Here is a 12,360-nt window from a genome sequence, read left to right as displayed (position 1 = left end):
TCCGACCCTATAAAGTATATATATTCTGGATCCTTATAGATAGCGGAGTCGATTAAGCCATGTCCGTCTGTCTGTCTGTCTGTCTGTCTGTCTGTCTGTCTGTCTGTCTGTCTGTCTGTCTGTCTGTCTGTCTGTCTGTCTGTCTGTCTGTCTGTCTGTCTGTCTGTCTGTCTGTCTGTCTGTCTGTCTGTCTGTCTGTCTGTCTGTCTGTCTGTCTGTCTGTCTGTCTGTCTGTCTGTCTGTCTGTCTGTCTGTCTGTCTGTCTGTCTGTCTGTCTGTCTGTCTGTCTGTCTGTCTGTCTGTCTGTCTGTCTGTCTGTCTGTCTGTCTGTCTGTCTGTCTGTCTGTCTGTCTGTCTGTCTGTCTGTCTGTCTGTCTGTCTGTCTGTCTGTCTGTCTGTCTGTCTGTCTGTCTGTCTGTCTGTCTGTCTGTCTGTCTGTCTGTCTGTCTGTCTGTCTGTCTGTCTGTCTGTCTGTCTGTCTGTCTGTCTGTCTGTCTGTCTGTCTGTCTGTCTGTCTGTCTGTCTGTCTGTCTGTCTGTCTGTCTGTCTGTCTGTCTGTCTGTCTGTCTGTCTGTCTGTCTGTCTGTCTGTCTGTCTGTCTGTCTGTCTGTCTGTCTGTCTGTCTGTCTGTCTGTCTGTCTGTCTGTCTGTCTGTCTGTCTGTCTGTCTGTCTGTCTGTCTGTCTGTCTGTCTGTCTGTCTGTCTGTCTGTCCGTCTGTCTGTCTGTCTGTTGAAATCAATTTTCTGAAGGCCCCAGATATCTCCGGGATCCAAATCTTCAACAATTCTGTCAGACATACTTTCGAGAATTTTGCTATTTAAAATCAGCAAAATCCGTCCATAAATAACGGAGATATGAGCAAAAATCCGAGACAACCTCTGAAAATTTCATCAAAAAACACAATGTATTGCATGCTTTGACAAAAAAACAACAAAACGTATGTTTGGATGTGCAAGTTTTGTGTATTTTGTTTTTTTTTTGTGTTTTGTTTCTTTTGGCGTTGTTGTTGTTTTTTATACAACTAAACGTTTGTTTGGTTGTGTGTTGGTTTTTTTGACAAAAAAGCAACAAATCGTATGTTTGGATGTGCATGCGTTGCGTATTTTATTTTTCTTTTGTGTTTTGTTTCTTTTGGCGTTGTTGTTTTTTATACAATTAAACGTATGTTTGGATGTGTGTTGGTTTCATTGGCTTGCGTATTTTGTTTTTTCTTTTGGTGTTTTGTTTCGTTTGGCTGTTGTTGTTTTTTGTTTTCTTGATAAATTTAGGATGCTGTACGCTGAAAGTGGGCAATGTACAACATATATAATAATTATAAAAAATAATAATGCATCCACAACAAAGGTGAAGGGTATATAAGATTCGGCATAGCCGAATATAGCACTTTTACTTGTTTAATTTTTTTTTTTGCTCAGAAGAAAGCTTATGTGTTTTCCTTTAACACTTTTTTTGTCGCTTAGTGGGATGCGAGTGGGATATCTATAAAAAAAATGTTTTGTAACTCAAGACATACAATTTTTTACTTTTTTTGGAAAAATCAAAAACCTTTTTGACTTTTTTTCCAAAATGGACTCTTTTTTTATTAATTTTTTTTTTCTCAAAAGAAAGCTTAGGTCTTTTCCTTTAAAACCTTTTTGGTCGCTTAGTGGGATGCGAGTGGGATATCTATCAAAATAAATGTTTTGTAACTCAAGACAATAATAATAATAATAATAATAATAATAATAATAATAATAATAATAATAATAATAATAATAATAATAATAATAATAATAATAATAATAATAATAATAATAATAATAATAATAATAATAATAATAATAATAATAATAATAATAATAATAATAATAATAATAATAATAATAATAATAATAATAATAATAATAATAATAATAATAATAATAATAATAATAATAATAATAATAATAATAATAATAATAATAATAATAATAATAATAATAATAATAATAATAATAATAATAATAATAATAATAATAATAATAATAATAATAATAATAATAATAATAATAATAATAATAATAATAATAATAATAATAATAATAATAATAATAATAATAATAATAATAATAATAATAATAATAATAATAATAATAATAATAATAATAATAATAATAATAATAATAATAATAATAATAATAATAATAATAATAATAATAATAATAATAATAATAATAATAATAATAATAATAATAATAATAATAATAATAATAATAATAATAATAATAATAATAATAATAATAATAATAATAATAATAATAATAATAATAATAATAATAATAATAATAATAATAATAATAATAATAATAATAATAATAATAATAATAATAATAATAATAATAATAATAATAATAATAATAATAATAATAATAATAATAATAATAATAATAATAATAATAATAATAATAATAATAATAATAATAATAATAATAATAATAATAATAATAATAATAATAATAATAATAATAATAAAAAGATGAATAATTTAGTAAAATTTAATCTTAATCACAATAGATCAATTTATATAATAACTATTTTGACCTCCTATAACTCAGAGAGTTCTTGACCGATCTTGTTGAAAAATGGTGTCCGAATTACTATCCAATAGAACTAACATTGGTGCAAATTTCATCGCGATCGGAAGACATCGATTTCAAAAGTTGGTTCACTTGACGTGAAATGCCCCATATATAAAAAATGCATTTTAAGATTTTTAGTGATTTATTTATATTGGATGTATGATTTTTCTAATTTTTCTAATTATTTAGCTTTTATTTTTAAACACTTGTACAATATAAATTTATTCACATTATTGGTCATTGTTAGTTATGAACTATTCCCATCTATCTGGCAACATATGGAATCCCAGCCAAAAGAACTGCTCAAGTAGTCGGACGGGCATGGTCTGGACTATAAAGCGGGTGAAGCAAAACTTCCCAACCACTTTATTCTAAATACCATTTAACAGGTTGTCATGATGGTATATTACGGTTTCATTTCTGGCCGCATATAATGGGCGTTTCTCAGCTCATTTGATTACTTCAAATGAATCTGTGTTCGGTATAGGTCCCCTGTGATAATCTGGTAAGATTTCAGTAGCTCATAATAGATAGGACCATTTTGCTCCCATTTTAGTGTTGATTCGGCTGGTTGGCTGGTCTTCACATACGATGGATCCATTTTTCATTGCATATAATGATTCGATGCAAAAATTATTATCTTATATTGCGTTTAAGCAGCATTTCGGACATGAAAAATCGTCTTTCAAGGTCTCTCGGCTTCAATTCGTATGGAACCCAATTTCCCTGATTTTAGATGAATTCTGCATTTTGAATTTGCTGCTTGTGTAGCTGCCAATGAATTTGAATTCTCTTGTTGAGTTTCGCAACAATCTTCATAGAGTAATGCCTACAATTCTTGGTCTTCAAACTTTTTTGGCTACCTTGGTCCGTGTCAAAATCACCACTTCTGAATTGCACAAACCATCTCTTGCACATGGAAACCGATGGAAATCATTCACCATAAGCTTTGGTGAGTAATCGGTGTGCTTCAGAATTCTAGAGGTATTACAAAAAATTTTAAAAAATTCTACTTATTCAAAGCAGTAGAAATAGAAAAGCAATAGTTTTTAAACAAAAATATATGGGGGATTTCATGTCAATTGAATCAAAGTCTTCCGATCAGGATCAAATTTGCATCAAGTTTAGCCATATTGGATAGTAATTCGGACAGAATTTTTCAAAAATCGGTAGAGAACTCTCTGAATTAGAGGGGTAAACATTTGATATTTGGGCCAAACAGGTGTTTCTTCTCGTCCATGTAACTTATTACCTTTTGTTCTTAGCAACATGTGTTCCAAATAGTATAGAGAGCTATTTCTTCAATATTTCGAAAAAAAATTCATCCCGATCGGAAAAGTTGGTTCACTTGACATGAAATCTCCCATATATTACGGAGTGTCTACAAAAATTACTTTTACCTGTCTTAAAAAAGCACAGAGTGCCTTCATATACATATGTCCGGTTTAGCATCATGACACTATGGAAAAGGCCCTTGAGTAGTATTAAACAATAATGTCAATTTTGTACCTGGGAGGAAAATCCACCAAAGTGCCTAGAACTTCGGTCAGTGAGAGGTATTGGGCTCTTGTAAAAAAAAACAATTAAAGAACTCAGTAAAGTTATTCCAGGACATGTCCGATTTTAAGCGTATGTGCACCACCTCGTCGAAAAAGTTAATAGAATTAACTATAAAATCTTTAATGAGAGGATTTTCGAAAAAATGCGTAAATTTATAAATACTGAGTAATAAGCGAATATTTCAATGTTTAATGAATTCTTGAGAATATTTTTTTTTTATTTTTTTTATTTTATTAGAATTATATAATACAATAAATATTATTATATAACAAGATAAATAAAAGAGTATGAGCAACTGAGGCCTTCGACTCCAGAATATTTATATCGAAAAGTTTAAGTTTATTTATGAGTTTTTTTTTGGCTCACCCTTTATTATGTCAATTTAATGATATTTTTAGAACTAACAATTTTTTCTCAGTAAAATAATTTTCTCTAAGAAAACTATCTTAAAATAATATTTACTCTCATACAATTACCCTTATAAATCCTTAAACATAATTTACAGAAAATTCCAGCCTTTTCACATTTCTACAAAATTGAATAGATTTAAATTATGTATCTTTCTTTACATTACACTGACCCACTAAAGTATTTAAGCCGCCTGAGATTGAAATGGGGGGTAAAAAATACATTTATTTTTATTTAAAAATATAATTTCATTAAAATGTTATTAAAGTTGAATTTCTTTTCTTTGTACATTATTCTCTCATTTTTCTTGCAACTGCACGTGCTTTAGTTCGTCTTACAACAAGTTTGCCAACATTAACAACGCCATTACAAGCTGCCTACTCAACATCGTCAGCAGCAAGCACACAGCAACAACAAAGTGCAACAGCACCAGAAATGCAAAATCCAACAATCCGCCAATACACAGGAGATTTCTTTGTTGAAACTGTGTCGCTCTTAAGTTCCCAAGAACGTGGCAGTTTTGTAACCAGCAGTGATAGTAGTGCGAGTGATGATTCCACCTCATCTAATGGCGGTGGTGGTGGCGGTAATAGTAATGATGGTCGCAATGGTGCTGGCAGTAGTGAAAGCTTAGGCAACAAGTTGCCAATTTCATGGTTCGCCACATCTCAGCATACGGGGAATTGGCAGATGAAAAATAGCGCCAATCCACCACATGCACACACAAACGCTCATGCGTTAACAAAAAACTTGTATAATTCGAAATCAATGTCTGACGATGAAGAAGCAGCAGAAAATGGCCAAGACAATGATGGTGCTGATGATGATGATCGAACGAAGGAATCACTCGAAGAAAATGTTGACAATATACCATCAAATGGTTTTTATAAGGCAACAAAAAATGGCTTTAAGCTGAAACAACGACAACAGCATGATACAGACTACAACAATAGCAACAACAATAAGTGGCATTATGTAGATAATGTAGCAACATCATCATCCTCCTCCTTCTCCTCCAGCTCAGCTACCAAGAAAAAACGCAGAAAATCAGCCGAGATTGAGGCAACAACAAACCTCTGTTCGTCGGAAAATAAATGGCAGGGTAGAACAAAAAGCAACACTAATGCTGCTGGCGGCATTAGTACTGAATCCCTGGGTTTATGGTTGGTAAACGAGCTTTGCGAGCAAGACGACATCATAGAGTTTAGGTAAGTAGTTGTTACTCCTAAGCATTTGAACAATAACTAAATTGAGCAATACCCTTTAGTTTTGAATGTAAAAATGTATCCCTTCCTTTAACACAGAATTTTCTGCTAATGTATATTTTTTTTGGGTTGGCTACAACTGCAAAGATAACTTAACTAGCTAGTTTGCATATACTTAGTAATCAATTATAGAGTCAATTGTTACCTTAGTGTCTCCAAGTAATCTAGGGAGTAGTCAGTTAAATTTTTTATTATATTTCACATTAGAAGATAGTTATTTAACTATCCAAAATCAATTGCAGAAGCGATTGTCGCTTATTGGCCCTTTTTTAATCTACAGTGAGTTGTGATTTAACTCAGACTCAATTTAGTCACAGCAAAAACGATTTTCTATCGAGAATTGGTACGAATATTGCGAAATATTAGTGAAAAAGAACCATAGAAGTTGTTGACCATAAGATCATATGAAAGTGTTTACGTTACGTGGATTTATTAAGACTCCTCTTCCAAACGACTGCAGCATTACTTACCATGGGTTTACTCGCCATATCAAAGATTAATTTTGTATTATAGATGAAATTCTCAGTAACCACTGCTATTCTATATAATGGATAAACCAATTAGTCACCAGAACTACTGGATACTCAGTACGTTGTCCGCAACATGTACAATTCCAATTTGTCTTCAATTAGTTTGAAATTTGAAATTAATATTAATTGTGCATTGGACAGTTATTTGAGGCTGTGTGTCTTAAACACTGCTGCAATCTGCTTTCAAGACATTATTAAACAATTGTATTGTTGGAATTTCTCTTCAATATGATGATTTTTTTCTAAATGAGTGAGTTTGATGATGATTTCATGTTAAAACAGAGGAAAGGTGTAAGAAAACCGTTTAAAGTAGTTATGTCTTTAGACATACTGAAAAGTACTTAATAATTTAGAATTAAATGCACAACGATTTAAGTGCCGAATTAAAAACAGTAAAATTCAAATTGGCATAGAGCTATTTTTGTGACCTTTGACCAGAGGTTAGGTTTAATACTTAGTCATTATATTGCAGCTGGGGATATCCATGCAATCGAGTCCGAATCAATCTGACAAACGAATGAAAGCGTTAAAATTTTCGACGTCCATCTTCACAGGTCAGTCAGGTTATACAAGAAGTAAGCTCCTAGCGTTCCCAGGAGTTCTATATCTTACAAGCTTTCAAAGAAGGATCTTAGCTCTGTCCATTTGTTTATCAGAAAATCTATTATTAAGCTTTTTATACCCTACACCACCATAGTGGGGAGGGTATAATGCGTTTGTGCAGATGTTTGTAACGCCCAAAAATATTAGTCTAACATCCACCTTAAAGTATACCGATCGACTTAGAATCACTTTCTGAGTCGATTAAGCGATGTCCGTCCGTCCGTCTGGTCTGCTGGCTGGCTGTCTATGTAAACCTTGTGCGCAGAGTACAGGTCGCAATTTTGAACATATTTCGATCAAATTTGGTACATATTATTTTTTCGGCCCAAGGACCAAGCCTATTGAAACTGGCTGAAATCGGTCCACTATTTCACCTAGCCCCCATACAAATGTCCTCCCGAAATTGGACTTTATCGGTCATAAATGTTTAATTTATATATGTATCTCCACAAATTCCGCTCAAAATAAGTTTTATATACACAAAATTCATGTCACCAAATTTTGTTACGATCGGTCCATAATTAGTCATAGCTCCCATATAGACCCGCTTCCGAAAATCACTTTAACGTGCATAAATCGCTTAAAAATGTTGGTATACACACAAAATTCAACATAGTTAACTTTACTATAGACATAAATCATACGACCGAATTTCATGGTGATCGGTCCATAATTGGTCATAGCTCCCATATAACCCCCCCACTTCCGAAAATCACTCAAAAATATAAATTATTGAAATTTGAAAAGAAAATTTTTTTTTGCTCTTTTACTTAGTGTAGGGTATTATACGGGCTTGACCGACCATACTTTCTTACTTGTTAATATTGACTTTGGCTATATATTCGAATACCCTTAAAATATCATTCTGAAAAACATCACACTGGTACGGGATACTGGCAAAACTAAACATCCCTTCACATTGCCACCTTCTATTTCAAGCCATGAGTAAATATCTCAAATGTATGTCCTTATGCAAATTATGCCCACCCAGTTGATCCACTCTGCATCGTCACCTTAAAGTCCCTATCAAAGATATACTTCGGTGTTCAGTATTCAATGATATCCGGTGGTCACTTGACCAAAATTCCTCTGATCTGATGTGCATTTAGATCAACGCATAGCCAGTTCAACAAAGCAATAAGTACGTTAAATGGTATAGTCTATAATATCCTATCAAAGCACTTATGCTGGGTGATTTTTTTAACCATCGAGGTGGCTTTGGTATTCCTAGATGCAATCCATAACAGCATCCTTTAACAATCTCCACCAGCGTTTAAATTCCAGGATAACTTTGAATCTAGTATGACTCGCAGATACTTTGTTCGATCGGCTAAGATATGTTTCACATCCTTCAAACAGTGGAAAAAATTAGTTTCTCCAATAGTGTGGGTCTATGTTTTTCACGAAAAATCTTATAGCAGAAACGCATTCTACGGAAAATTCTAAGAAATTTTCCCCAAGAAACCATGGGACTAAAATCAAATTCTATCTTGCGCATTTCATCTTTTATCCAATGATATTTTAATACATATTTTTTTAATAGTTTTTATTAGATAAAAAACGAAATGCGCAAGATAGGATTTGATTTTAGACCCATGATTTCTTAAGGAAACTTTCTTAGAATTTTCCGTTGATTGCGTTTCTGCTATACGATTTAAAAAAAACACTTTGTGAAGTTCTCCAGTTTGTCACCTTAGAGGTAGTGGACGCGTCCATAGTTGAGGAGATTATTATATAGATCAGTTGTCACTCTATGAAATCAATTGTAGATAGGACAATACCAAGTAAATGTAGAGCCAATGTAATCGATTAAGGGGTGACATTGTTGAAGGCTTCCTTAATATCCAAGAGCATTCCCCGTAATGGATAGTTTTTTTAATATAACTCAGATGCGAATAGAATTCGGTCTGAACTGACCACAAGTGTTTTATAAATTTAGTGGATTCAAAATAAGGCTAGTGTACATTGAAACTATGTTATTTACTTAAAGGAAAATTGATTTAATTTTCAAAATGAAATTATTAAGATTTGATCACAAAATCATTTCCAGAGTTTTAAAAAAGAAAGAAAAATAATGGGTCTGTAATACTTCGGTTTTGCATGAGGTGTCTTTCTATCTTTCGATATATAGATATCTTCGTTCATGATTCTGAAACATGATATCGTAATCCTGTAATACTTCCGTCCAAATACGACAGTGCATTATGTTGCAGATCTGCCGATATAACACTGATATTTAAACGAGTCCAAATTATAAGGGCCTTTGCATACAAGAAAACAAAACAAGGTTCATCAAATAATTGCATCAACCCCTTCCACATGGAAGAGGGCTACAGAACGCTTTATTGGGTGTATGACTTAAAAATGCTTTAAGCTTTTATTTTGAAACATTTGTACAATATAAATTTATACAAGGTATTGGCGATTGTTAGCTACGACGTTTTCCCATCATTCTAGCAAAATATTTTGAGGCCAAGAACGAATCAAGACAAATTCGAATACTCTGTTCCAAAGTGAAGCGGATCCCAGAGAAAGCATTCTGAATTGGTCGAAACAAATAGTAGTCGTACGGGGCAAGGTCTGCTCCGGTGCAAAAATATTTTTCTTTTATAGTCTCTCGGCTTCAATTCGTATTTTACCCAATTTCCTCGTTTTTAAATGAATCCTGCTGCTTGAGTAGCTCCCAATAATTGTGCAAGCTCTTGTTGATTTAGAGCATATTGTTCATGTAGTAATGCCTCCAATTCTTGGTCTTTCAACATTTTCGGCTGGCCTGAGCGATTTTTCTCTTCCGAGTCAAAATCACCACTTCTAAATAGTACAAATAACCACTCTCACGTTAAAACCGATGGAAGACATTCACCATAAGCTTCTGCGAGCAAGCGGTATGCTTCAGCGATACTTTTTTTCAAACGCTTGCACAAATGACGCTTGCACATTTACAAAGTCAAAAACAAACATTTTTTGTTTGCAGTATAATGTTCAATAACTATGTGAGAATAAATGACATATAAGTTATTAAAAACAAAAACCGCTTTCAAAAGATACGCCATATATTATGAAATCCGTAGTCATTAACCTAATGCAATATCCTTAACTCAATTCACCAAGGACTTAATATATTTACTAAAGAATCCATTTTCCCTTTCTCCTTAACTCGTTGAAGATCAATCTTTCCGAGTATCCAGTGGACTACTGTGGGGATTTTTTCCACAATCACAAAATGTCCGTTGACATGTCATTGCCGCTATTTGTTCAAATCCACCTGCAAGCGGGTTTACAACAGCCTCGATATAAGCCGAACATTTTTATTTCACAATCTTCGCCGACAGTAAAATTCTTAATTTGAACGGTTTTTCTAAATTCTATTTATATCTTATAAGTAAAAAGATTAATCTAAATAACAGCTACATTTCACAGACACTTTATCTTTTTGATTTATTCCAGAAACACTGCTAAGCAAAAAAAACAACTTTACAAACTTTTTAAACTCTCCTCCTCCTCCTTCCACTAAATTCTCAGAGTGCTAATTTGTATCGCCAATTTTTTTTTCAATTTCAGAGTGTTTTTTCGCATGAAAATTAAAAAGAACAACATACGTAGCAGCAGCAACAACAGCTCGTATTCCAGTAACAATGTCTGGTTAAATGCTAGTGGCAACATGGGTCATAGTGCCAGTGCAACAAATGTCGATGAAGCACAAATAGTGGTATATAGAAAAACTTTTCAATTTCAAATACGCAAAGGTAAGTGCAAATTTGTGTAGTTGTCAAAATAATGTTGATGAAGAAAGGTTGTTTGGGGCAAATTATGTATGTACATCAATAGCATATGGGCTATTTCATGGTTAAAAAAGGCACTAGAAAACAATGTTGTATTAAAACCAGGAGTAATAAAGAAAAAAATAAGTACAACGTGCCATTAACTACATATTTATCGATTAATTAATTACAAATTATTTCAATCGCTCATATTGTTTCCTTCTTCCCTTTTTCATTCATTCTTTATCTTCCTTCCTTATCACAGACTGCCATCTAATATTACGTGAAACTTCTATGGGTACATTGGACTATACCATTTTGCCTTTATACTGCATAGATTGTACTGTACATTTTCCCTCCTACAAACATCTCAACAAAGCAGCCGCCTCCGATCCCAATCAAGCTCCACCTGGTATGCTCGTAGAGCTGCAACGACTTAATGTACCCTGTTCCAGTGGCGGCCATGTACGCTTCAGCGATCACAAAGTGCTGTGTGGCAAACTGGAAGAGTTGGAGGCCACCGATCGTGTCTATCATTTCAATGTTGATGATGACGGAGCGTCCGTGCAATTCTATAGGAATCCTATGTTTAGTTTAAGTTATAAATTAGTCGATTATTGTTATAATGTAAGTACGAGTAATGGAAGTGGTGAATTTTATATACGACCAAGTATGAAGGACTCTTTAGAGTGTTACTTTCGTATACATCTGCCATATGGGAATCGTGTTCTGCTGCGTATGGTGACCAATAATGACAGCGATATCCTGCCCATGCCGACCTTGATGTCGGAGGGGGCCGATGCTGTGCAGGAGGATGAATTGTATACGATATTTACGAGCCAGGGGACAACAGTAGATGCACAAGTGATAAATTTAACTGTAAATAGTGGTAATAATTTTGGTGCTTATTCTTCGTTTTCGTCGTCATTAATGCCATTTTTTAAACTGCCTGATATGAATGCAACAAATAATCGTAAGTTGTCGGGGGATATGAAGCATAAAGCATTTGCTAGCCTGGGCTTGGACTCGTTTGGATTTTTGGCCGCCACTAAGGCCAATTTGCAAATGGCCTTTTCCGGCACTGCCAATTGTGTGGGTGTGGTGATAAAGGTCTTTGAAAATGATCATTCCAAGTGGTCGCACTGTGTTAACAATACCAAGCATATGCGTGGCTTTATCCTGGAATCCTCTAGCAATACCTTAAGTGTACATCTTTTTCGTGCTGGTCCTGGAACTCAGGAGAATAGTATAGAACCAAGAAAGTCTGCCCCTGCCAAGCAGCTAAGTAGACAACATCAAATGCCCGCCATTTATTTGTCTTATCAAGCTCGACCTTTAGCCAATATTGTGGCAAATTGTGCCTTTGGTTGGATTGCTATGGAACAATTTTGTATAGCAGCCATTGAAATGTCCATGACCTGGCATGAGGCCGAAAAGCATTGTTCCAAACTGGGAGGCCATTTAGTGTCAGTGCGTAATGAACAGCAACAGCAGGCCATTAATGAGTTGCTGCTAAATAGTCCCGGTTATACGGATCAAAATGCCTATTGGGTGGGTGGTTCGGACAAAAGTTATGAGGGAGACTTTCGCTGGAGTGATGGTTTGACATTTCAATACACCAGTAAGTTTGAAAGC

General features: G+C 33.8%; 1 protein-coding gene across 1 annotated transcript in view; it reads left to right on the top strand.

The window, feature by feature from the left end:
* LOC135958499 (uncharacterized) overlaps nt 1–12,360 on the top strand; it is a 106,825-nt gene that overhangs the window by 16,014 nt on the left and 78,451 nt on the right. The window contains exons 2-5 of the mRNA XM_065509406.1: nt 4,895–5,107; nt 5,201–5,774; nt 10,526–10,710; nt 10,991–12,346. Of these exons, the coding sequence (XP_065365478.1) occupies nt 4,895–5,107; nt 5,201–5,774; nt 10,526–10,710; nt 10,991–12,346 (2,328 nt within the window). The remainder of the gene's footprint in view (nt 1–4,894; nt 5,108–5,200; nt 5,775–10,525; nt 10,711–10,990; nt 12,347–12,360) is intronic.

The sequence above is a fragment of the Calliphora vicina genome, chromosome 4 (genome assembly GCF_958450345.1).
Source record: "Calliphora vicina chromosome 4, idCalVici1.1, whole genome shotgun sequence".
Lineage (NCBI taxonomy): Eukaryota > Metazoa > Arthropoda > Insecta > Diptera > Calliphoridae > Calliphora > Calliphora vicina.
This window is presented reverse-complemented; position numbering and strand designations above follow the sequence as displayed.